This window comes from Charadrius vociferus, unplaced genomic scaffold, assembly GCF_000708025.1.
Source record: "Charadrius vociferus isolate BGI_N301 unplaced genomic scaffold, ASM70802v2 scaffold559, whole genome shotgun sequence".
Classification (NCBI taxonomy): domain Eukaryota; kingdom Metazoa; phylum Chordata; class Aves; order Charadriiformes; family Charadriidae; genus Charadrius; species Charadrius vociferus.
In genome coordinates this window covers 328,752-356,607 of record NW_009650252.1, presented here as the reverse complement: position 1 = coordinate 356,607, position 27,856 = coordinate 328,752, and the positions used below count along the sequence as shown (strand labels likewise).

The 27,856-nt window shown below is 42.4% G+C and overlaps 1 protein-coding gene across 1 annotated transcript in view; it reads right to left on the bottom strand.

The window, feature by feature from the left end:
* FARP2 (FERM, RhoGEF and pleckstrin domain protein 2) overlaps positions 1-27,856 on the bottom strand; it is a 73,242-nt gene that overhangs the window by 11,505 nt on the left and 33,881 nt on the right. The window contains exons 7-17 of the mRNA XM_009893074.1: positions 26,734-26,879; positions 25,714-25,809; positions 24,164-24,327; positions 23,949-24,017; positions 22,752-22,812; positions 21,823-22,063; positions 18,094-18,102; positions 8,530-8,708; positions 2,489-2,578; positions 1,131-1,264; positions 46-127 (exon numbers count right to left, since the gene is read on the bottom strand). Coding sequence (XP_009891376.1) covers positions 46-127; positions 1,131-1,264; positions 2,489-2,578; positions 8,530-8,708; positions 18,094-18,102; positions 21,823-22,063; positions 22,752-22,812; positions 23,949-24,017; positions 24,164-24,327; positions 25,714-25,809; positions 26,734-26,879 — 1,271 coding nt within the window. The remainder of the gene's footprint in view (positions 1-45; positions 128-1,130; positions 1,265-2,488; positions 2,579-8,529; positions 8,709-18,093; positions 18,103-21,822; positions 22,064-22,751; positions 22,813-23,948; positions 24,018-24,163; positions 24,328-25,713; positions 25,810-26,733; positions 26,880-27,856) is intronic.

Sequence of the window (27,856 nt, the reverse complement as noted above, 5' to 3'; positions counted from 1 at the left end):
AGACTCAACAATCCTGGGATTCCATTCTTTTAATCCTCCATGTACCTTTAGAGTACGCATATTCCTGAGCATGACATCTCCTATGCGTTGATAATCTCCTTTCATGTGAGCATTGGTTTTTCCTTCCCTGAAACACACATAAGGAGATGAAATAAGGCACAGCACATGAGAAATCAAGAAATTTCAGTTTCCTCCCTCCACTTTCCCCTGTACTTCAAGACATAATCTTTAAGAAATGCTTCCTGGGTATCTGTGTGTTTTAAGGTCTGCTTTAGCAAAATTAAGGGAAGCAGCACTAACATTAATACCTCCTCTAGCCATTTTTAGCCCCTTGGCATTCCCTTTTCACTGTGCGGGTTGAAAACTTCGTACAGTAAATACAGAAGTTGCATAAATAACAAACATAAAGCCATGCTTAGAAAACTAAGAAAGGAATAGAAATTAATTTGTGTGGAAGCCTGTTTCGGAGTTTAACCCCTCAAACTTCTGAATAAATGACAGAACACGACACCTGAACTTCAGAATTTATTTTAGTTTGTACTTAGTTTATGTTAGCCACCTCCTTTTGAATGGTAATTAGATTCTCCTACTATACATCTCAGGTCAGGAGAAAGTAATACAAAGGTTAAAAGACTAAAGACATGCTCTTTGAAATAAATCGTGCTGCAAGAGCTAAATTCTAATCTTAATTACCAAAAAGTGTTTCCTAGATTTTCACCTGGAGATCCATTAACCGGAAGGTATTGATAAACACACACAGTATCTTTTTGACGTTGTGTTCCTTCTCTTTTCTAAGGCTAGAGACACAACACCAAGTTATAGTAACGGTTGGACTCGATGACCTTAAGGGTCTTTTCCAACTTAAATGATTCTGTGATTACAAACCCCTCGGTCTGGTGTACAGTTCATAGGGCTCAAGGATATCACGTACAAGGCAGTGCTTGGAAAATGGGCTTTGCAAAATGCATTTAGTTATTTTTGTAAAACTATAATTTATTAAAACACTTTTTCCTTACTTCTATTTAAGCAGAAATACCAGTTCAAATATAGATTAAGTAGGGTGTTGATGGGAGGATGTAGGAAAAGGACCCCTGGGCTTGTTGCCCATGTGCTGCACTATTGATGCTTACCAGAGCGATAGCCTTTGCTCAATCTCTTTCAGAAAGCCTCGATGAAACTCATAAATTGGGTCTATGTTAGAGAAGAGTAACGTCATCAGGCCCTCTGGCATAGCGTTCTCCTTGATGACTGCGCTGCGAAACCACTGCCGGAAAAATCATAAATTATAATAAATTTCTCTATTTAAGAAATTAATTGCTAGCAGAAAAATTTCTGCTCCTGCAGCGATAATGAGAAGAGAAAGTGTGTGCCCAGGGAAACAACAGGAAGGAAGGACAAATATTTAGGGAAGACTGGGAAAGATGAAAAGATGTAATTTCTTTCCTTGCCAAACATTACAAATCTGAGGCTTATTATGGCTTCCGGGCACAAGCACATTTCTTTACACAATGATGAGATGGTTGGTAGCGGCTCTAAATTACAGTTGCTGCAGCCGATGTTACCCCACTGCTTGTACTTCAATGCAGACACAACCGCTCAGTCATAAAACTTGGAGCCCTGTGCAAGTTACTCGGTAGCTGGAGGCAGATTGTTGCATTTTTTATCACTTTCAGTTCCCCGCTTTCAGGCAGGGCCCTGAGTATTACAAAAGTCCTTTGAGGTGCAAAATGTTGCCCCATCTTTTAGAAGTGTTGGGAAGCCTACAGGAGGAACTGGAGTGAAGCAGCGCTCACTGAGCTCGCAGAGAACACCTCAGCTGAAGACGTTAAGGGACTCTAACTTCTCTCTCTGATGAAATGAAAACAGTAGCTTATAGAAACACAACAGTCAGTGTTCAAACCTGGAGTACATGAACAAAAAGCTCTCGAAGAAAGAGTTGGAAACTCACGCTGGCCTGCAACCAAGGACTCACTTGTCTGCTCCAGGTGAAAGGAGGGGAAAGAAAAGCAGCAACAAAAAGAGACAAAACTCCTCAAAACCCTATGGATCCTTAATACCCTCGCAATTCTTCATCTGATCTCATGATCTGAAAGCCCAAGGAGAAAAGCTTCCCAAGGAAAGGCGCAGAGCTGATGGCTAGATTATAAGCAGAGCTGACAGCAATGACTGCCATTGAAGCTGAATGCAAATAATTTTTAGGCTGTCCCTGTTCACAGTTTTCAAAGAGAAAGTCTGCCTGAGACAGACATCAAGACATCAGCATGAGATGTGATGGAGCTAGTGGAGCTAAGGATAGAAGTGCAGAGGAGATATCTGCTGTCCCATGTGAGGGCCTACAGAACAAGGAAGGTAACACGGCTCATGGATTATGCTTTATCATAGGACGTTCTTCTTCTGGTACCTGGAAGAAAGTCCAAGTTTTTCCAAACCAACAATTATGAATCTGTTAAGAAAAGGAAAAGCAATAAATAAAGGTAAAACCCCTTACCACTGTAATAACTTCCAAGTCCTTTAAATACGTCCGTTCTGTAGCAAGAATCTCCTTTGCTATGAAGTATGCCTTGTCAGTTGGATAGCGCTGGAAGAACACACAGGTATCAGTAACTATTAAAATATATGTGTTCCATTTATTACTAAGCACAAGCTCAAACCTTCACAAAAATACAGAAGCAGTTATTCCAAGTTTCCTGGGTTTTAAGCATTTCTCTAATCAGCTCTAGTACAACAGATTCACATCACAGGCCTTTTCCAAAACTATTCTATTACCACTTACAGCTTTTACTCAAGTCCTTTGAAGGTCATAGTAATTAGTTAAGAACACACAAAAATCAAACTACATCAGTTGCAAGCGCCATGGTTGCTCCAGTGGTGCTGTTTAAAGAAAAGAGAAGACAGAATGGACACGGAAGCACAAAGGAACGAAACGGTGAAGAGAGATGCTCTGCGGCGGCAATGAAAAAAAATCAGAGTTAGCCTGAAAACATACATATTAAAAATCACATGAGTATTATTAAGGAACTATTCACATTTCAAGCCACGATGCTGTTTTGTCTCCTTAGCTCACTGTGCTGTGCCACAGTGTTGTGCCAAAAAATGGGTTTGCTGTCATTTATTTTCACAATAGAGTTACATTATAACTTGGCCTCCACCTCTGCCCCTCCTGAGGGTACCACAGCTTTGAAAATTAATTCTCCCTTTTCCTTGTACACTCCAAGTTAATAAAAAACTCTATTTTGAGAGACGCTTTGAGGTGCCATCAGCACAGCTGCTCAGTGCTTCTAAACCCTCCACTTCAATATTTCTCATGGAGGAGATGTTTTTCGGTGTGCTCAGTAATGCATCTGTTGAGCCTATCTTAGCCACACAGAATCCCTGGGGGTGTGTATCCTCAAATAATTAATTTTGAGAAACTGTCCAGCCCCTTTTCAGGTTATTTTATGCTAGTTACTGTAGGCTCACACATCAGCCTCCTCTCCCCAGAGGACATACTTTGACTGACATACTTTGATTCCCTCCACAGCCATCCTCTTCACTTTACTGTACCTCTCTCAGTTACATGGTGTTAGGAAGTCCTACCTAATCTTGGCTGCAGGTATCTTTTATTTTTCCTTGGACTCTTTACCAGACTGCAGCCTCATAAACCTTCAAGAGGCTGTTGAACCTCAGTGGGCATCCTTCTCAAACAGCTTCTTCCCAAAGGATAGGACATCATTTTTCTGACCTCCCTGGAGACCCCAGGGTGACCCAGCTCTGAAGTCCCTTACCAGCTTCCTCCTGCAGCACTTGCCTGTCCTGAAACACCTCATTTATAAACCCATGGAACAACACACGCTAGCTGGACTGTAACTTCAGCAGTCTCTTACATGACAGGAGAATTACAGCTAACAGGTATTGGGTTTGTGTAACTCAGCTTTGCGCACGCTTCCTCCTGCACTCCGCACAGGATACTGTAGTGCACAATGCCCTTAAGGGACTAACTTTGATGGAAAAAATAGAGTTTCCCAAGGCAAAGCAAAGCAAAGCTGGGTTATGGAATCAACCACAGGCTGCGACAACACAAGATGCCACGAGCCTCACCTCTCTGTAGCGGCGGCAGATGACCCTGCTGCAAGCTCTGCAGAGCATCACCGGACACATGTGTATCCGCTGGCTTCATCTCCCTCCTCAGCGTCGCTGCTTCATGCTGGGGACTCCGCAGCAGTTGCTTAAAGAGTTACCCTCAAGCAATGTATATTGTCTAGTATATTCTTGAGAACTCCGGAAGGACCCTGTCTGTCCCCATTTCACACCCTGTGCTTTGATTATCACTCCAGTGCTTTTTCCCCCACTCTCAAAAATATATTTTTCTGGATTGTTCCTTCCTTAAAGACTTACAGAGCGTGAAGGGGTGCAAAAACGCACCATGCCCACAACCTCGCTCCTTTTCTAGCCTGCACGGATTACCTTTTGCATCACCTTTGAGGGCTTCTGCAGGTTCCCACTTTATTTTCCAGCTGACTGCATGCCAGCTTGAGGCACAGAAGATGCTTTTCATTTCCCAAGCATTTTCTCTTCCTTTCTCCCTCCTCGCTGCACCATCGCTTTCTGTTTACTCCCTGAAGTTCTTGTTGCTTTACAAATTGCTCCCTGCTGAAATTTAGTGCCCTTAATCTTCTTTTATTTTGGCCTTACACCAGTCCTAACTGAATCCCCTTGTGCTGAGTCCTGGCAGCAGGTGCCAGGCAGAGCCTGTACCAGTGGTACGGCTGTCACAGTGCGACAGGGGCTCTGCTAAACACCTCCACTACTGCAAGAGGAAGGAAAATCAATTCATGCCTGAAAAAAATAAACGCAAAAACTCTCCGAGGAGGTGGTCTGCTTCAAAAGTCCAAAGAAAACATTCCTACAACCATAGCAGGCATCAAGGCAAATATCCCCACTTGGAAAAACTAGTATTTCCCTGTATTATGTACACGTAATCCCACCTAGAAGCCTTCAAACACTCACTAGATGCAGCAACACCAGCTCGTGTTGACTGAAGAGCCGTACTCTGAACTTATAAAGGCCAAAGATAAAGGACTACAAGACAAAGAAAGACTTTCCTGCCTGCCTTACACCTAGATCACAAACCTATCAAGTCCGGAAATAAACCACCAAATAAATAGTAAATCTACGCATGTGTAACTTTTCACTTCAAAGACGGGACTTCAGCAGTGTTAAAAATAACCCTGGGTGGGGGGTACTCGCCAAAAAACCCACAGCAAAAAACGCCAGCTTTTTGCTACAACCAACCTCCCTTAGAAAAAGAACTGGAAATCTGCTGGTAAAATGAAAAGAAAACCTAACTTAAAAAGAACTTAAAAGTGACTTTAAAAGAATGAAATTACGAGAAAACTCAGCTTTCTCAGGGTTTCAGTACAGCAGCAGCAGCACCACAGCAGCGTGGAGCGGAAAGCACACGCTGCCAGAGCTGAAGAGTTTGCTGAAGAGTTCACATACAAATGCCCCCATTAAACAGGTGGAATTACAGTGGCATCAGTACCCTTAAAATCCAAGCTCTATTAATCGTGATATTGTAAGATTACATTTTTCTTGTACAATGAAGCTGTACAACTGCTGTGAAATTTTACTTGGTTAAATTTAACCAATTTAACTGTGGTTTCTGCCTGGGCTTGTTTCACTTAAATGACTGTCTTCGAAGGGACATGAAAATCTTGGAAGTCTCAGAAGTTGACCAAGCTTAAGACCGATTACAATAAAAAAGTCCCCTTGCACACTTTTATAAATTAGTTTCAGCCTGGAAGAGAACTCAAGCTGAAGTATTGGACTTCACAGAATGAGGCAGAAAGGCCCCAGCTTCAGTGTTCAGGACAGACAACGCAGTCACTGCTCATTATTTCCAGGTTGTGCTATGCCTGTTATAAGTGAGAGAAAGCATTTAAAAAAACCCCAAACTATTAAAACCTAATGGCAGAGTGATCTGTCAAAGCTATAAACTCATGATGCCAGCCCACAATATAACTGAGACTTCAAGCTTAGACTTCTCTATCACAGAGTAATTTGTTTGTATCTGGACATGCTTTGCGATGCCATTATATACTATGTCCGTACACACAAATCACAGACTAGTTTAGATTGGAAGGGACCTTAAAGACCATCCAGTTCCAACCCCCTGCCCTGGGCAGGGACACCTCCCACCAGACCAGGTTGCTCAAAGCCCCATCCAACCTGGCCTTGAACACCTCCAGGGATGGGGCATCAAGTCACAGAAGCTTTTCCAAATCTTCACAGGAGCTGGCCTTGCCAGCTTGGGGGAAGGTGGGTGGAAACAACCCACAGAGATTTATCCCAACTCCAAGTTATTGGTTAAACCTTCCTCTCTCCTGCCAGCGCGTATTCATACTATGTCTGCACTACGGGTGGTTCTTAACAGCATCGTATGATCTGGCTCAGTTATTTGGAGTCTCCAGGAGAAGAGTGCCTGAATGACTGTCCTGCTGAGAGCTGCTTGTGTCTCTCAGAGTGTGGCACTTGGCTCCATGGAGCTGCACAGCAGAGCTCAGAAGAGTCCCTTAGCGTTCAGAAGCAATCACAGGAGAAGCAAGCTTTGGAAGCACTAAATCCAGAGAGGCACCTTTGCTCACGGTGAGATTTCTGTATGTTCCCTGAGCAGCTGAGCATCAGGACATATGGTGCAGAGATCTCTGCATCACCAAATGAGAGGAAACAAGAGTGAGTAAGCTTGCACCTGCTGGCACCGAGAAGTACCCAAAGACACGGTGAAGACAGCAAACAGCACAGGCCTGCGACCATCTGAGGATCCCGATGAGGCAAGCAGAAGACCAGGAGTAAAGAGAACACAAGGCGGTTTCTTCTTTGAGGTTGCACAGAAAACTAGATTACAGTGTGGCCACTGATTCCATAAGAAATGGAGTTTGGACAATGGAGCCTTCCTTGCACTGTAATGGAAGGTCCTGGATCCTTCTCAAGTACCGAAGAGTAAACAAACCTGGCTGCTCGCTCACTCTCTGCAAGCAGGCAAGGCAAGGGCAGCAAAGCAGCTTGCAGACAAACGGTCACAGAAGTCTGCTGTTAGGTGGAGTTCTCTATCTTACCAGGAGAAATGCAGCATTCTCGGGAATGCGGTTTGTCAGATACTATATGCCATGCCCTACAAAGGCAAAGTCTGGTAATTTGTTCTCCACATCTGAGAAGCAGCCAAAGAATGCATGTGTCAACATACATACATACACACACTCTTTTATTTCTCCTGAATGCATCTAAACGCTTGGAGACATTGCTTAAGAGCGAGCAGCTGGCTGGACTAGAAGATTTCAAGAGGTCCCTTTCAACCTCATGGTTCCAGATTCTTGTTATTGCTCACAACCACTGTGAAACCCTGATAACACTATGCAGTGTGGCTAAAAAAGAAAATCTGAATCACACACTGACATCTGGCCACCTCTGTCATTTTGAAAAACCATGGAGGCACCCAAAGCTATTGTTTACCAAAGCACATGATCAGGTGTCAATACAAAGCAGTATGTCAGCTTTGCCACAGACCACAAGAGCCTTGCTCCAGAGAGTATGTTAGAGCCTGGAGAAGCTCCTGGGAGACCTTGGTCAGAATTTGTGGACTACCACCACGTACATCACCTTCTGCAGTGTTCCAGTGTACAAGAGGATGTGGATATAGGTGATGCACTGGGGCAGAAAGGCCTTGCTCGGTGGTGCTGAAGCACAGAGCAAGGAGCTGAAGTTCATGTCTCAGGACTAAAGGTGGAATCGCCTCCAGAACAAAAACATTTCCCAATTAGAATTACCCAAGAAAGAAAGGGTGAATCCTGAGCTCTGCATGGGGGTGAGGAAAGCCTCACATCATAAAACATGCAGCTTCCTCAACTTCGCAGCTTTCTGCAGTGATATTGGGAAGCTCCCAGTTAAAGCAACCAGTGCTTACTGGTGGAAAGAAAGGAAAGCAGCCCAGGTTAAGGATCAGTACCTGAACATAAGCGCATCTTGAACACCTAAAGTCGTTCCTGCTTTGAGACTTGTTGCGCCCATGAAAGTCAAGAGGCAATTTTCATGTTCCTCCTTCCAGACAGCCCTCGAACTCCGACAGGCTTGGTGTCGTGACCCCTTCCCTGGGCAGCCTGTTCCAGGGCCTGATCACCCTCTCAGCGAAGAACATTTTCCTAATGTCCAGCCTGAACATGTTTCCATTCTGGGGTATAAAAGGCAGATTTTGAGCCCAGCTCCCTGCCATGCTGGGACCCCAGGCAGTGGTTCCTGCTAAAACAGCAGGAAGTGGTCCCAGCAGCAGACACCAAGACGACCCCGAAGCCACGAGGGCAGCGGGGACTCCTGCCGCAACAGCGAGACACACAGACCTGACCAAACCATTGGCACTGGAGTTTCTAACACTCCAAACACATCTGTTCTACCACATGATATAACACAATCAATATTCAGCGACCAGCAAGCACAGCTCCTCGCCTGAAACCATCGCTTTTCTCGTTACGTAAATTCCCAGTCATGACATTATCTTACCTTACGTTTCATTTCGTCATCCTCTTCTACCCTGGCACCGCCAGCATCACTGAGGACAGGACTCAGAAGAGGAGATGAACCCTGGCCGGCCGCATTCAAGTTCACCTGAAATGCCGGGTTCAAGCCCAGGGAACTCTTCAGCACGAGGGAAGAGAGCTGAGGGTGGTCCACTGGGAGGCCTGGGTGGGAAGAGAACGAGAAGATGGAGTGGAAAAGGAGAGAAAATGGTTTCAAAGATAAGACGATTACCCACTGTTACTATAAACCGTAATTGCAATCTTGCATTATTAAAAAAAGAGGCAAAAGACAAAAAGGGGCAGACATCCAAAGACTTCAGCGCGTATCTCAAAGCAAACCGAGTGTTCCCTGCGACCCGGCTGTGACACAGCAGCGCAGCAGGGACAGACACCTTTACAACTGCATTTAAGGGGAAGGACAAATCCATTAGTGTCTAGGAAAAAGTGCTCAGTCTCGCTGGATTTTGTTGCGAAGCAGCAGGGTTTGCAAACATAGGATCACACTGCAGTAACAAGAATACAGCTTTTAATTTTTTTCCTTTTTAAAATAAGAATTACTTTTCATCCCAGAGAAAAGCTAGGACAAATTGTTCCACTACTCTCCACTCCAGAAGATAAAGCTCATTAAAAATATATTCAGAAATCAGGGTATCACCAAAACTGTATGGATGGGAGAGGAAAACACATCGCTATACAAAAAGGGAGCATGTGAGAGATTTCATTCCTGGCTCTATTTGTACACAAATAGAATGATCTTCTGATCTCAAAGGAAAAACATTTTGCCGCACTGATTATTAATTGAATGGGCACAATCCTCTTGCACAGTAAAACCTGTCTGAAGCAGGAGTAACACGCACTGCTTTGCTTTAGATTATTAATTGTCAATCTTATTTTTATACTGTTATTTCATCTGTGGACCCTTTAGAGCTTTCTGACAGACCAGGCACCATTACAGCACATTGAAGCCTACGAAGGGGAGCTGCTCTCCTCTCTTCAGCAGAGCCCTTAGCGATGGCAGGCAGAGCCCCCTCGGGGGTTCGCAGTGAAAATGGCTGCTCAAGATCTGCTTTTTGGGGACCAAACGAATGTAACAAGACACTCCAATTACTCACACTATGCCCACAAAATTCCTGCTTAACCTCATCCTTTTTTTTTTTTTTTCTGGTCTTCCCTATGATAAACAGACAAGCTCTGTCAGACCAGGCAGCTGAAGGGGTACCACGCGGTTCTGTCTCTACCACTTTCACCCTCGGCCAGGCTTGCAGCCCGCCCCAGCAGGGTTTGTTGGGTGTCACAGGCAGAGAGCAAGGGCTCAGCCACCAACTGAAGGCAAACAGAAAAATTCGACAGCGAAGCCGAAATCGCCAACTCATTACTTCCCAGACTACTTAAAAATCATCACAAAAGGCGCTTTTTTTAAATAAAAAACCCCCCAAAACACAAAAAAAAAACCCCAAACAACCAAACCAAACCAGCCCCTGTGGATATCCAGTATGTCTTGACACAGACACAAGGAGAAGGAGACACAAGGAGCTTTTGGATTCACTCCCGCTCAGGAAGCCAAACCCCTGCGAGGCGGCCGGCAGCGTGACAACGGCGTGACAATGGCGGGGTTTCACACGCACAAACGCAGGAAGCTAAACAGTGCTGCGCTCCGTCACCTGGAAGAGATTCAGCTCCTCCAGGGCGCGGAGTTAACTATTAATACACTAGTCAAGCACAACCATCCTGAAGCGGATTTTTGTTCCTGCCCGAGCATTTTCTTCATTCCCACTGCTTTTAATATTAGCACAGGAATGCGACAACATCTGGCATTTGTTTCACCTCTACAGGGACAGGAGTTTATTGGAAGTTTGCTTTTACACATCCCGGATGCTGAAACAACAGCTTAAAACCCAAACAAGCTGCAAGCGTACGGGGTGAGGAGCTTCTTTAAATTCTTGGAATTTAACACGACATAGCGACACGTTCCAGAATTTGTAACTTGAATTGCTCCTGGACAGACCGAACGTTCAGACAGGAGAGGAGCAAAAGGCATATAACTTGCTCCAAACTCCACTGCCCGCCTACATCAATCGAGTTGTTCTAGTTTTTGTCGCCTCCAACAGCAGAAGGTGATCATTAAATTCATTGCAAACACTCGCTCATTTGTATCTGGCAGCAAGAACCCCGTTGCCCAAAGCCAGAGTGATTTATGAAGACGAGAGGCACGTTCAGCTCCCCGAGAAGCCTGAAGCAACAAGCAGAAGCCGCGGTGCAGTGGCATGGGGCGTCCCCTGTCCCCAATGCCTGGGAGGGGGCCAACCTGCTGATGCCAACACCTGCCACATCCTTCCCCGGCATGCCGCCACCTGCGGGAGGATGCCCCATAGCCTGCTCTTTATCACCATGGGATGAAAGCAATGCAGAATTCAGGAAGGAGCTGCAATGCGTAACAGGCTGTCAACTTAAACGGGAAATTCTTCAAGGGGACTTTCCCAGGTTAATGTGACTTCTGAAATTCATCTTGTCTAGAAAGGACTATGAAACGTCATGCAGCAGCCTGGGTTAGCTTTGTTGCTAACATTTAAATGTTTGATATAAACTCAGTATGACGGCATATCTCGGCAGGTGACGTTACAAGCCTGGAATTAAATTTTCATTCTCACGATCCAAAAGCATTTCTCCACCAGTGCAGCAAGGGGGGGAGCTCGCAGGCACACAAGTAAGACGTACAGCAATCCTCTGTTCTCCAGGGGAAGGATGGTTAAAGGAAGAGTCCAATGCAACAATGGGAGTAAGACTTGCTGCTTTCCACAGTAGAAAACTCCTAATTAAGTAGAAATATTGGTGCAAAGATCGAAACGCTCGAATGATTTCATGATTTCCTCCGCCATCAAACCCTGGCGCGCTGAGGTCTTCCCCGTCCTGCGAGCAGCAGCATCCTCTGGGTACGTTAAAGGGACTGGCCTTCGAGAGGGACGTTTCCACATTTCATGAAGTGGAAATTTGTCCTCTATGCATAAGTCATAGCACAAACATCCCAAACTGGGAGGCCTCGCTGTAAGCAGGGGTCAGGGTGTCCATGCCACGGCACTGGTACTTGAGGATGTAAAGCAGTTTCCCCCAGACACGACTGTGTTCTGTACATAACAGATTTCTGCTTTCCCATCACACACAAATGCACTGAACTCAATGCAACATCAAAAAATGTGTGTTGTGATATCCCATGTACCCAAGGTCTTTAAGAATACTAATACCTCTTAGTTAATTACACTATGCAGTTATAACCGTGTACCCTTCAGTGAACAAACCCACCATTTCATAAAAAGACCAGCACACATGTAATTGAAAACAACCAACAATAAATCAAGTCTAACAGTAAAAGACTGCGAAAACACTGTGGTTTGCATGGACACAGCTATAGGGACTTCAGTGAGAATGCCAGCCTCATCTTTCACAGCTACTGTATAATATTGTCCACTTGGTGTATTATTGTTTATGCTGCCTCTTCTTTTGTCCAGGTATAAAAATGTGAAAGCCTCATACAACTATGACTTAACACAAACGTTTCTCCACTCTACTTTTTCCCAAGAGGATCTTCAGATGTGAAGGTTCATACTCAAATTTGAAAAATAAATACGTTTCGAATGTTATACAAAACCAGTCATGAGAAGTTCGTTATGGATTACAGAAGAACCTGAAGCCAGCTGCTGTAACCATGACCTTACCTTGTATCTTCTTCAAGAGTACTCCAATCCCATCCCTCTCACTGACAGTTAACACACAATTAAGTTTTTTGGGGTTTGGTTGTTTTTTTTTTTGCTCGATACATCTATTTAGCATCCCATATCTAAAATCTATTCTTATTCACTTTTCTAATAGAAAAACAGCAGAGATGTTCTCTAACCTGTCCGGTATTTCACTGGGAATACACTTTACCCCTTGCAAACTTCAGAGATGGGGCTCGTGAAGGAAAATTTTGGAAAACTATCATCTGACATCAGTCAGCAATGCCAGAGAAAGCAAGGAAGAAAGCACACAGCAGCCAGGTTTTAAGTCTGACTTGTAATTTACTACATTAGCATAAACCAGTTTTGGTCCCATATCAGGGACAGCAGCAAGCAACACACTAGGGAGATGAAACCACCTTCCCGATCCAGCTTTGAGAGCAAAAAAGGAACTGATACATGAAAAATTACAACTATTTTCTGCAAAAAGAAAAAATGGACCAAGAGGAGAACAACCTGCTAGATTACTTCCTTAATTGTAACACTAAATTTTATCATTTGAACCACCAGGAGTCTCTAAATTTCTGTTGTCTGAAATCAGTCGTGCGATGCCTTTACTCTGATAAACTACTAGGAGATGTCCAGATGTATACTAAGACTTTTTTCTTTTTTTGTGGTTATAAACCAAGCTAAATGGAAGCATACTTTTACAATAATTAAGGGAGAGGATCTTTCATGCCTTTAAACTCTCACAAAAGGAAATGGTGGTGGTGGTGGGGAAAGACTTAAAATTGTGTATGTGAGTTTTAATTGCAGCTTTAATTTTAGAAGTGGCTCTGGAAAACTGGCATGCTAAACCCAACATCTTCATTTTTCTGTGTGCTTTCAGAAGCACATCAGCTGACACTCAGAAAAATGCTTTTGCCTCCCCCCGGTCCCTGACCCCTTGTCAGCCCTGTACACCTTCAGAAGTGCAAAGCAAAATTCTATTTCTTTTGGAAAAATTCTGGTCTATGGGAATCGTTCTGCTTCAGCAGGTAAAGGGAGCTGGTCCAGGTCCGAGGCAGAATCTGGACTGAAACATAAAAAAAACCCCACCGCAGCCACAGTGACACTAAATGAAAAGATGATCGTTGGATTTTTCAAATCTGAAATATCAAATCTATGTTCTGCCATAGCTTACGTTACCAAGATCACTGGCTATCTATTGTTTCAGAAAAAGAGAAGCACAAAGCTTCTTCCTTCTATAGTTTTTCTAAGAAATATTTTAACACAAATACTAAAAATAAGGTCTGTTCTGGAGCATGTTATGCCCAAGCTCCTTGGGCTTTCCTCCCACATTAATACAATTTTAAATGGTAAAAGCTCCCACTAGGGTACTACGCCAGTTTATTACAATACAGGTTTTGCTAATTATATTAATATGGATTAGCTTTTACTAAAAAATTAAGTAGAAGCAGATTTTATTTGGTTTACACTGAGATAACAAGCTCGATAATAAGAGAATAAGCTTTTGGCATCACTTCTCAGTTATGTTTCAGAGGGTAATTCCATTCTTCAATCTAAATTCAATCTCTAAACATAAAGCCAGGCTTGAGTGCACAGCTTGCCAAAAATAAAATGCAAATACTGTTTCTGTAAGCTTTATGCTTCAAAAAATTCAAAGACAGTCAACAAAAACAGCATCCCAATGACAAAGAGCATTATTGGCTGTACTAAAAGCTATGTAAGGTTCAAATCCTAGCAATTCCACTCCTTCTCAGAAGGGAGGGCCCCTTGCATTTCACTGCTTGATTCCCTCTGATAATGATGATGATGATGATTATTATTATTACTACTTCAAACAGATGACATTCTTCTTCCACTAAAGCCCCGCAGTGGCCGAGCAGAAGACGATGGGAGCCCAGCCAGAGCCCCCTCCTGCCTAATGTCCTGTCGAACACATCGCATGAGCAGACCGCATTAGTATTTCTACAGTGAAAGGGTTCTGCAGGCTGATGTACTGCCACTGAAATCCTGAAACACCCCCAATCTTTCTTATTTCAAAAGATCACAACTAAGACATTTTCCCCTGCAAATTCTTCCCTTTAAAGTAATGATGCATAGTTGGGAGATAGAGAATCTTGGAAAAAAAATTATCTAAGAGACTTTAGATTCACAGATTTCTTTCTTTCTTATCCTCACATGGGTACAGATCACATTCAACATTAGAACATGTTTATAGCACTTGGTACATGCCCCGGTGAAGCCATATGTACCTGTGAAGTTACACCAACATGTGATACTGTAGGAGAATCCTAACATTGGTCCTGGTTTTACGGTTACGTCCAGGATCTGAAAGAACCACCCTTCTTTTGCCACCTTCCCCTCCTCGTAAAGGCTTCGCTATTTGCAAGCAAGAAAGAATATGTATCTCTGGTTATAGATGGTAGATTTTTTTTTTTCTATATTTTTTCAGTGTTAACCAGCAATCTCTTTATGCTGTATTGACAGCTTTGACCCGTCTGTGCTTGAACCATGGCTTTGCACAACCCTCTGCTTGCAGCACTGCTGAAATGAATGGTCAGGGTTTCAACCTACATCGCTGCTTTCTGTCAGGTACATCTTTTCCTTAAGTCTATGTAAAATTGGTTTAACTTGGCAACAAAACCAATCAAAGCAAAGTTAATCCAATTCAATCCCTGGAATCAAGTAATATGACATGCTATGTTCCTGATGTTCAAAAGGAAGTCACAGTCAATTCCACCTGAAAGTTCCTCCTTGCTGAAAAGCAAGTTTTTGGAGTAAAATTGTCAATTCAAACTAGCCCAGAAACCTCCTCCGTTTACTTATGCAAGTACGATGGTTGTGTTTTGGTTTTTTTTTTTAAGTGAATGTTTATGTGATTCAGGAAAAGAGGATTTACCCGGACATTGGTCCCAGAATCCTGAAGAACTTTCAACCTAGAAAATATGCAATTGCCTCCATACCCTCCATTTACAATAAAGGACAAGTTTCCAATAAAAACAAATATACAGAAGAGAGTAAGAGGGACATACCCAGTTTGAAACAAAATGTCTCCACAAAAAAAGTAATTCCCATAAGGAAATCTTAACTTTTAGTCCCATTTGTATCCCAAGCAAGAGGTTTGCACAAAGCAGTAATTTGGAAACCACACACGGATATTTGCCCCAGCTGTGCTCTATTTTCAACAAAGGGAGTATAGGAGGAAAACTGCCTGGACAAATCTGGTAATAAAACTCTAAGATGCCTTGGCTAGGAGAACAAATATTTATTCTATTTCAAACACAAGGGTAATGCAAAATAAAGCTAAAAAGCCCACATTGTCATTTATATCAAAGTTTTCCTTATTTTATTGCATAAACAATTAAAATTATGAATTAGTACAAATCTGTAGGTTCATAACCGGCAATCTGAACAGACACAAAGATATTAAAAATCCCAATATGTAATTCAAGAAAACATTCCTCGTATAAAGTTCAAGAGATCAGTTAAGAAATTCCAGCCCTCTTTTGTTTTCTTAGTGTAATCCTCTCCTGAAAAGAGTAGCACCTATTTCCCTGGGGAGTCACTCTAACCAAGGCACGTGGATCCCCGTACATGTTGATGAACAGGCAAATTCGGGGTTCTCACCCATCTGCAGGGCTGTCACCAGCCTTAAGTCATTTGAACACCAGCAGAATACTGCAGCTTGGGAAAACGCATGGCAACACCTTCCCCGCAAACCAGGTTCAATTAACCACGCTCCAAATTTGAAACCTGCAATGCTACAGCTCAGCCAGTGGAGCAATCCCAAGATAGCCCATGAGCAGGCAATGAATTAAGTGGTTTTTATGATACATGTTTGGAACTGTAAAGTCTCCCCATATTCATACAGAGAGCGTATATGTATACCCATACATATACACATAGCATTTGTGACAAGAGCGATGCAAGAGCTATTCAAAACTACAGGTAATGACAGCTAATGACTACAACGAAAACTGTATTTTTATACTAATTCATTCAATTAATACCAGATAATTATGGCTTAGAACTTTTTGCAAAATGACAATAATGGGAATGACTTACCGACAGGTTTGCACCAAAAATCACAAAATTATGACTTTTATTAGTGTCTCTGTGAAGTCTTACCCTCATCAAGATTTGCAACTAAACAAAAACTACCACCACCAAAACCAACAAGAAGAACACCACCAAACCAAAACCAAGCCACCAACCAAAAAAAAAAAAAAATCCCTTAAACAAAATCACCTACAACCACAGTACAAATATACACAGGAAAAAGGAAATCGATACTTGGCATTATCCAGCAACTCTGAAATTCACTGGAAATTAAAGTCAAAGTTGAGAGCAGATCATATATCACCCTATTCCATCCCAAGGTAAAATATGATAAGTCCTGGGAAATATACAGCATGTATTACTTGAATAATGAATGAGTACTTTAAAATTACAAAGTCAACACACAATAGATAACACAGGCTAGTAAAGTCTAACAATGTTTAACCAGACGGTGGATAGGTCACAGAATATTCTATGACCCGTCTTTTGTGCAAATTTAAAGAGTTCCACTAACTGCATACATGGATATCGAAAATTCTGCTGTAGTGCTTTACGTTTAATAAATGTGCTGAAGCGTAGAACAGTTGTAAGGATCCACATACAGAACTACAGGTGCAGATTAAACTATCCACTCAAGACACGCATTTCTTAGTGTCTTGTAGTCACAGTGCAACGCGCCAGTTGAGTACCACAAGAGAGCGAAACCCTTCAGCCTCACTCATTTGGAAAAGCCACTAATATTGACATACTTCCTACAGCGACACGTAGAATAAAACAGGAGAACAGAGAAGTGGAAGGCTGGGAAGCAGCCCTATTTCACCAAGGAGCAGGAGCGATGGCTCCAGTATGCTCCCTGCACTCAGCTACCACTGCAACAGCATGGTCTTGGAGAACAAACCTGGAAACCCCATGCTGGAAAAACACGGCATGAAAACCTGTACGTTGACTAAGTACCTATATACGTCTCTCCCCCAGCCGCCCAGAGATGGGGGCAGAAAGCAAACATGAAAGAACGTACCTGCAAAGTGACAGTATCAGGGGGGAGAGGACGACCACTCACTTGCCACGGACAAGTGAAGGTTGGCACCTAGGCTTTCGTCTGCTCCTACCACAGCTCCTGAAACACCACCTTCTCAAGGCGAGCACACAACACAAAAAATCTGATTTTTTCCTATGTAGTCTCCCCCCTTTTTCATGCCACACGATTCCCGCAGCAGCTGGCGCTGCCAGGGTCTGCAAGGCTGCCAGCTCGCTCAGTTAGGCGGCTGGCACCACCTCCACACCTGCCAGCGTACTACTCACCTTCTTGAGAAGAAAACTCATGTGCTCAGGACAAAAACCACAGAAATCAGTACTGCGAACTAAGTTTTAGTAGTATCAACAGTGTAAAACCAAAGCAAACCCAAGGAGTAACACTGAAAGCTTAGCAGCATCGCTGGTACTGGGGACATAAACACACGGCACCAAAGTTCACCAACTCCCTCACGCTATGCAAAGACAATATGGAGAGAGAACGGAAAGCCCTTCCTTCTCTCACCTTCTCCTACCACCTCAGGAGACAGCCAGGGGAGAAGGGGATGCCTGGCATGGTTCTAATGCACTACAATAACTCACGACTGGGGCTGGAGTTGGCTGCGAAGTGCTGAGCCATTCCATTCCCCTGAAGGCAGGCTGTTTTTCTCTCCACCTCTACTGGGAAGTGAATTCGAACTCACCCCTCTGGAGGAAACGATTAATAACCTTTTCTCACAGCTTTCTTACTAGAATAAAACCTCTAAATTCTACTTACAAACAAAATTTTCTCTTTTGTGCCTCTCTGGGAAACCATGAATAAAACAACAGAGCTAAGCATCCTCAGACGCCATACCCAGGTAAAAGCTCCCCCCACCCCACTATCCTGTCCCCACCTGTGGCTCCACACATCTTAAGCGAAAAGGACCTAGATCCCAGTCACTCCCATTCTTTTAGAAAACAAAAGGGGCATTACATAAAGACTCTTATTGCTTTTTGAAAAAAAAAAAAAAAAATCCCTGAGATTTTATGATTCCCCATGATTCTATGAATGATTTAAAATTGCCAATAAAAGATATGCATATTTGTAAAATAAAAGTAGAAAACCATTGAAGGCCTCTTTTCGAATGAACCGCATTGCAAGAAAATGTATTTGCAAACCTTCTCTCTTCCTCCTAAGATCTTTTGAAAACATAGAGAATTTAGTTGGATTTATTGCCATACTAAGCAATTCTAAACAATTTAGAGAGAATGCTTGCGACCGAGGCACAGACCGTGAAACAACAGCAGACACGGTTATATGTAAATAGCGGAATCCTGATTCTTTTTTTAAAAGACCAAAGAAATTAACAGCCTTCCTCTAAATCTTTATCTACATATTAATCTTTGACTCTACCACCTGTAAGAAAGTTTGCAGACAGAAGTCTTTTTCCTACGTTTTTCCTTCTCTTTTATATAATGTAGTTAGCTGTTGGAAGGAAATCTGCCTAAAAACAGACTTAGAGGTACCAGCTTTGGACCCAACCGAAGACCTCCTCCAATTGCCTATTTAGAAACGTCATGTTACACATCCACGATATCCTCTCCGCAGGTATGAGTAAAGTCACACGAAGAGCCAGAACACACATTCAACAGAAGAGGAAAAAAAATAAAAAAGAAAAATATGCATAGCACTTATAAACAAAAAAAAGAGCAATCAAACTGCACATTCCTGGAGGTTCAAACTCATACTTTGTTCTAAACGTGCTTTGATTTTCCCTGCCACTGGCAAAGGCGACAGGTTTCTCGTGGAACAACAGCAATTCCACTCAAACACCATAACTACAACATAAAAGCAAGTGCTGCGAAGAATAATCATACCTTGGTAAAACTGAACTGGAAGAAATGGGTGACTAAAGGAGGTTTTACCTCTTCGTGTTCTATCATATCTTCAAAGGAATTCCCTTGAAGTTTTAATTATCAGAATTTTAAGAGATAATAGTATTTTTTAAATGATTGAGTAAAGAATGAAGGTTTTTTAACGATATATCAAGACCACATTTAAGAAAACTGATATGAATAATATCAAGCATAAATTTGTGCTTTTAACTGTAAGCTGCTTATTTTGGAGGCGTTGGTCTTACTAGTACCGCACTCTCTCTACAAAGGACTGAAAACTGGGCAACTGGGAAGCCCAAAACCAAATGGCTGAAGGAGGTGACCGTTTCCATCACGAGGTTTTGGTCAGGCGTTAGGTATTTCACATTCTTGCTCATCCAGAAGGAAAATACTCTAAAAAATGCTATTCTGAGCTGAAGCTCAGAATTTCACCCCCACACTCCATCAGGTTGGCAGGCAGGAAGGACGTTTCACAACTTTTACTGTTTCACCTCAATAAATGTTGCTAAATGCGATGTGACCAGCTCAGTAACTGTCTTTTCAATTGCACTTTAAACTTACAAATCAAGTCTCACATCAAAGTCACCCGACTACAGAAATTTATAAAAGCAGTGAAGCTCTAACTGTTGTCTACAGTAACATGTAGACATGTCCTAACATCTCAATTTCTCCAAAAGATTACGGTATTTTTCTGAATACAGCCCATATTTTAAAGAAAAGTAAAAGCCATCACCGAGTTTACCACCACCTGCCTTCCACAGATGAAGGACACTTCGGTGAAGTAATTTGTAAGCATTTTTGTGCAGAGTGATTAAATAAAGAAGGTGAGACAATGGGGATTAAGTGCTTTTATAGTCTATGCATGTATCTCCAAACTGCTGCAAAGCAGAAGGGTACTTGGTTGCTCCCGGACTGCTGGAGGCACTTTGAAGTCAGAAAATACGATTGTCTTCACAAGAAGTTTTGGTGACTGCTATTTCCAAATTCCCTCTTGTAAACTCCCACATAGGTTACTTATGCTTCAAAGTATACCGCAGACACGTTGCATAGGTCGCTATTTTAAAACTTTCCTTCATAGTTGAAGATTGTCCATTTGTTGGATTGCGGAAACAAAAAAAAACCAACACCCAAATGAGGACTCTCACTGCAGAAACAGAGAAAACAGCTAATTGACTGGCTGCGGCTGCTTGTTAACAAGCATCTGCAAAAGTGCCTGTTGCATTTGGGTGTTGGAGCAACAGCGTATCATATCAGACTCTTAGAAATAAGTTTATAGCCAAAGAAATCCTTCAATATACTGTAATTTGTGATGTCTGCATGAGCCAGCTGATGATACTTCTCTGAAATCAGTAGTTTTTCCTAAATGCAGTATTTTGCAAACATCATAGCCTATTATAACACCTTCTGGATACAGTGCGATGCATGTAATGCAGCACCAAAGCTAGGATGCTTTGGGGGAAAGGGAAGAGGTACATGAAAAAAAAAAAAAAATCAGGTACATTATGTGATTTAAAATCCAGCCACTGGATTAGAGTTTTCTTGCTTAAAGAGACTGACATCCCACCCTTCTGCCTTCAAATTCTGAAGAGCACAGAGGGAGCCATCACAAAAATCAAGAACCAATCAATTGACATGAGCCTTCTGTGTCCAGTCTTCTTGCGTGAGATTTTTTAAATTATTCTGAAAGTCAAAAGCAAAGTTCTCACCGTCGGCTTGAGCAAAAGGGTTTCTAAAGAAAAGGTTTACATCCAGAGGCGCAGCAGTTTCGGAGTCCCAGGAGTCCGTGTCTGCACTGCTAGAGTCTTCTGTGGTGGTAGGCGGATAGCTCAGCTGTTCCAGCTGGTCAATAATGTCTGTGAACTGAAAGGCTGAGCTGGACTCAGAGCGGACTGAGTAGGCAGGGAAGTTCACCATAGAACTGGCCTCCGAATGGTTTGCGGAGCTGTACGCGTGCAGGGAGGACGTACCGTTCAGCGGCAAATTATTGAGGGAGCTGCTCTCAGAGCGGTTGTTGATGAGCGAACTCGTTTCAGACGGGCTCAGGAGGCTTTGCATTCTGCTTGCTTGCGCCTTCACCTCAAACAGCTCCGAGGTATCTGATGGTCTCTCATTGCCATTGAAATCGCTCCCTTCTTCAAATTCAAACTCGTCTTCCATATTCATATCTACCGCTTCTGTTGAGTACCTGTCAGGGCTTGACTGAGAAGAGGCTGTATTTTGCTGAAGGGCATCTGTAGTTAAGCCAGGCGACTCTGACACATGCTTAGAAAAATCAGAGCCCTGTAACTCTAAACCACTGTACACATATGAAAATGCCTCAGAGCCCCCAGCAAAAAAGGAAATTTCTGCTGGGTCATCATCAATAAATTCCTCTGACACCTGTAGCTGTGAATTTGTCAATGGGAAAAGAGGGGCACCCCGACTGCCATGCTGACTCTCTTGTTCAGCGACAAAAACACCTGTGGTAAAGTCATCCTCATCATTGTCATTTTTACAAACAGCAACCCTGCTCTCCTTACTACTCCTCTCTACGTCTAGATCTAAACCGCAAGCACTCTCACCGACAGGACAAGCAGGGTTACGGTTTCCTGCAACACTACCAAACCCAACACCTTGAAGCATGGGAGATCCAGGCTGCTGCATCAGTTTCCTCCCCGCATCTTCTCCTGGCGCTGCAGTGGGTTTTTCTGGACTCCTTGGGTATGATGCTCGGGGGTCCAAAGAGGAAGGGCTGGTTTCTGCAAATATGGGCAGGACGGGAGTAGGAGCAGCCGAGGAGTGAACTGAGTGAAAGGGGGCAGCTGCTGAGGCAGGAGACCCTGGGGTTCTCAAGCCCTCAGTGAATAGGACGCTCTAAGAGAGGAAAAAAAAAAAGTAGAAACACAACAGATAAGATTTTTATAATACATAAAAACAAATGCAACATCCAGTTCCTGATGCAGAAGGAATATGTGCTTCAAACATTCACCTTCCAGCAAACAAAACACTGCGTACAGAAACAGACCCAGTATCCCCAGTGAGAGACAAGATCTTTTTTCCTGAATTCTGATAACTGGATGGAAAGTGAAGTCTGTGTATGTTATAGCCTCTTCTGAAAAAGCACCCACAAGGGAAAGTAACAGAAAACAATGACAGCAAAATACTGCGATGCTTCCTTAACCTCTCGCATGTAATGCAAGCCCGTGTGGTGTAACACTTGTGTCTTGCCCCAGACTGTAGAATGAACTCAAGACTTCCACAGAAAGCAGTTAGACCTGAAGACAAACTAATCCTCTGAAATAATAACATACTCTAAAGTATGACATGTTCTTTTCAGTTAAGCTGAATTCCAAAAAGGAAAATACTCCTCGCTTTAGACTCCATTGGCTACCACTATCAAGACTGATACCACCCCCAAAAAGAAGAAAAACCGTTCATCAGGGAGGAAGGTCAAACAGTGAAAGTGATTCTAGACAAAAGGTTCACTCCCATCACCTCCCCTTCACTGGCGTCTCGGAAAGCTGGTTGTCAGCTCCCCTGTACGGAGTGCTGCAGAACTGACCTGCTTTGGCACATCGGTGGTGTTGGAAGCACGAGTGGATGCTCTGGCTTTGCTGTGCCTCCTACAGAACAGAGAGCATCCCATGAGTTACCATGCCATGACTCACCCTTCTCCCTTCCTCATTCAGCTATTTCCATTCTGGGAGCCAACGGAAATGTCTCAAGCCATATTTTATCATGTTCTGTTAATAACCAGTTCAAGATTGAAAAAGTGACCGGAGTTGTAAATTAAACAACACAAGAGTGAGAAATGTACAGAAAATGGAATAAAACAATATCCAGATCATTCAGACCACCGAAGAAGAACTCAAGAGCAACTTGGGGCAGAAGACTACGCTATATAGCACACTTAATTTAACTTCTTCCTTTGTCATCAGTATAAATGTGTAGAAATGTATGGCTTCAAAACCAGAATGAGTTAATCTGTAACAATTTTACAAACAACTTACAATTCAGTCAAACAGATCATTTATGGCACATAAAATCCTGTAGGTTCAACTCCAAAAAGTGGTAACCTGCATCACACTCATGGTTGGATTCATTCTATGTCAGTAATTTACTAGAAAATCAATCTTTCATACAGAAAAGGAGCTCAACTGGAGTCCAAGACATTAAAACTATTCATTAAGAATAGGTTAATGCATACTTTAAAAAATTCCTGTTAAGTTCCTATAGTCTTTCAGATGAAAGACTATGAGGAGTTTCCCATGGGTAGACAGGATGGTTTCATAGCCAAGTGAGTAAATGACAATTTTTTAATTAAAATGCACATTCTTAATTTATTTATTTAGATGTTTGGAAATGAATGAGTATTTAAGGTCACAGTTTCAGACCTGCAGATCTCAAGTTCAATTATGCGCTCTGCCACTGGCTGCTTGCATAGCGGCACTGACACACAGAGAAGCCCTCAAGAATTTCAGTCAAACTTCGAAACATACTGAACTTTTAGTCACACATTGTGCGTGACTAAAACAGACATTAAAATGCAATACTGAAACTTTCCTAAGCTTCTTTACATCATCACAAAATTATAAGTTTTTTTTACATTTAGTTCAGCTACCTTCAATTTGAGGTAGACCTTCATAACCAAGAAGTCAGCAAATGCCTCCCAGCGTCATTTAGAAACACTGAAATTTAGGAAATAAGGGTGCTGTGAAGTCTCAACTACATTTCCCCGTACGAAATTATTTGCACCTACCTTTCATATGGGGTTTTCTTCATTCCACTGTCCTTAATATAATCCACTAGTTGCTTCTGTGTTCGTCCGCTGTGAACCCACAAAAGTACAAACGTTACGAAACACAATGGATGAGAATTATAGATGGAATGACTTTAGAATACTTTTTCCTTTTGATCTCATTTTCTAAGATAGAAGGGATCCAGCTTTAATAAATCTGTTATGTTTGTCCCTACCTGTATCTGAATGATGACCCTCTGGTGAAGAACACTGCTTTAGCTTTTGGCTTCGGTTGATCAAAGAGCCTAAAGAATGTGTGATATTCAACACAGATTTTCCAGAAGTTTTTACACTCATCCCTACTTCCCAAAAGAAACTCCAACGTATCTTGATAGGGGCCCTGGGAACAAAACACAAAAATGAAGTAGCACATAAAATGGCAACGGAGAAGAAAAGGAAAGTACAAATAAGTGCCAACAAAAAAGTTGAACTCCAATGAGATGCAGTATTTTGCTAAGTCACTTTGCATATGCCTTAAAGCAATGGAAGTGACTATGAATGCAGTTTAAATAATTTAATAGCTTTCAAAAACATTTGTTTACCTTGAAAGTGTAAAAATGTTTAAAATGCACTTGAATTTAGACACATGCTCAATATAATCCACCTTAAGAAATATGGATCATAAATATGGATCATAAAGTCTGTAATTAGAAAGAAATTATAATATTTAAGTGAAATAGTGGCAATTTTAAAATATTTTTTTCCTTAGAAGTTCAGATGCTCATCTTCCTGAGATTTAGATGAGACTAGAAAATACTGTGTATGTCAGGGTATAGTTATCACATGAAATTTCTGAGGGTGTCTTTGCGAGACAAGTTACTACACATGCAGACAGTGTGTCCTGCGTCGTGTTTCCTTGATACACATAACTATATTATGCCCAAACGTTCCCCCTCCCTTCCCCCCATTTTAATAAAACCCTATGTTGAATGCAATCTAGCCATCCAGTGTGAAAGCAACAACTTTGATGATATCAGGAAACAAAAACTTCTACTGTACATCAGCCAAGCATGAAAAATAGATAAGGCTGTAGCAAGAGTAATCACACAGTCCTTAAAATTAAGCTCCAACAATATAATCTCAGCCATCTATTCTTTCCAGAGACGTATCAGGTTATTCTCATTTGAATCAAGACACTCTCTACAAGATTTTTTCATTTGAGCAGCACATATTGAATGTGGTCCTGGAGGAGATAGTCATACAAACGGACGTTGCTTTGTATCAGCAGTGTACTACAGCGTTCTCTTAGGGAGCTACAGGCCAAAGCACTCCCTACTGCACTTTCACCTGAACAACACAGACTGACTACTTCAACGCTCACATTACCTTAGTGGATTTTGACAGTAACGGATCAGAGAGTTCATGAGAGTGTTAACCTCCATTTATATCCACGGGAAATATTAAATGTAACTTTTTCAGAGTAAAAGTACTGAAGCAGGATGCACTTGTTTTTTGGGGTTTTTTGTTGTTTGGTTTTTTTTCTATCTTACATTTGCACTTGTGCATGCCCATGTCAAGGATAAGCTGAAGCTGATACACAAAACCTAAAAATCTACGATGACAGACACGGGGTGAAAAAGGAAAGATTTTTTCTGGAATGATGTAGCCAAGCCTACCCCACTGAAGTTGTTTTATAAAATTACAAATTGTAGAATTTTTTCATAATAAAATTAAGTATACGTATTTTTTTCAACACTGACCAGCCTACTATTACAGTAAAACTTACACAGACCTCTGGGTGGAGTTTAATAAGAAATCTTTTCCTCTTGAAGCTTAGTTTACGGACCTTCGACCAGTTGAACGTATTGATTTTTGTATTACCCTGAATTAAAACAATAACAGTTAGAAGTTGGCAAAAGTTTCAGAAGGAAGAGCAGCAAACAAAATTCTGTTGTGGGTATACAGACACGTGCATATGCACACACTCCCCCACCCCCCCAACCCATTCTGTTGGGTTTTTATTTCTGGTGACAATACTCCCTTCAACAATTTTATCTTCCAGTACAGGCACAGGTACAAGTGTGCGAGCGATGTCTGTCTCTGCGCAGACACCAGAAAACTGAATGAAAAGCTAGGAAATCGGATGAGAAAGAAATATTTCAACCCCATCAATATTCACAATACTTTATTGTACGAGCAAGATGAGAATTTCATTTTATTTAACACACTTTCCCGTTTCTCCACACAGAACTCTAGACACACTCCTCCAAGTCGATTTTTCTAATTCGGCAGTGCAATATACTGAGGAGTGTTTGCTACACACATGAGGAATCCTGCCAAGCTCTCCCACTCCCAAACCCTGTTTATTTGGATAAAACTGGGCTAAAACCTAGCTCTGCCTTCACCCTGCTGCCCAACAGCAGCCCCCCCTTTACTCCCAAAGCCTCAGGGAAGCAATTCTCCTGTCGTCCTCTATAAGAAAAAGGATGGAAACAACAAAGGATGGAAAAAGAAGACGGAAAAGGATGGAAACCTCAGGGGCTGACAGGCCCCTGGGGAGGACAGGGAGGAACCGCAGGACTGCAGTGGCTGATGTGTGTCTCCACAGAGAAGCTGCCCCGCAGCAACCAAAGAACAGGTAAGACACAAAATGAAGGGAAAAGGAGTGCCCAAATGGAAATATTTCAGTAGGTCGGTTGCCTGTGTGCTTTGCGGGGAGGAAAATATGGTCGTATTCATACACAGAACTCTGATTCTCACATCACTTAATACGACAAAAGTACCCAGTCTGCTCCGCTCACCTTACCTGGAATACCAGCACACCCATGTGCGAAACAGCTAGATTAATTTTAGTGCCCTCGCGGTCAGAGGCAAGGTGAAACCTGATGCCATACATCTCCAGTTTCCGAGCAATTTCAAGCACTTGAAAGTCTGATTCAGCAGGTTTGCGAGGAAGAAAAATAAATAAAGATTTAAGAACAATCTGATTCTACAATATTGCCAACATGGCTAACGCACTGAAGTTTTAACTCTGGCACTAAATGTGAGTTTTCTATCTCATCTCGTTGGACAGTTTTACTCCAAGTTAAGTATTACACTGAAACTTTTGTAATAGGAGCATTATGCTATGGCAGATGACCGACCTAAAATGCATCCCATGGAGGCACTGAAATAAATGTTAACTAGTTCAGAGCTTTTTCAGTTTCAAAACAGTAAAGTTGCACAAATCAGAATTCAAACCACAGTGCTCCTTCTTCTGCTTGCTTGTATGCACACTAATATTGACCAGATAAAAAGTGAGAGACGAAAGAGCAGCACAGCCAGCACGATAAAAATAAAGGAAATACTGCAAGAGAATGACCCATTTCTGGTGGGGTTTCAGGACTAAATCAGAATTATTACACTAGTGCCATCAGATGCAACACATCTCCCCCTGTCTTTGGCTGTCCAATTCCCTCCTTACCAAAGAACCCAGAGGAGGATTTTAAAAATGGGTTTTGAAGTATCATCTGCTGTTGAAATGACTTTGAAAACGGAGGGAAGACATACACACAAGGAACGCCTCCTTTTTGAGCATACACAGAATCCAAGCAGGCAATACAGAGACTGTTATAGACTCTGGCACACACCAGTCACCAATTGAGCCTTCCTTTATTTCTTCACAAGTTTACTGAAGACAAACAACTGACATTTTGTTTTCCTGCATGACAAAACAGTCCTGTATCTTCTTCCCCCCTACCCCCCCTTATTTTTCCTCCACAAGGGGGAGCTTACTGCATTACAGGGCATTTTTCGGCTGGTTCTGAGGAACAGGAGGGGTGGCCATGGACCGCACGTCCGGGCTGGTCAGCAGAGCCAGCGTGAAGCGAGCCCACCAAGCAGGAGAGGTGCTGTGCCTGAAACGCCTCTGGCCCAGGACAGACAAGGCA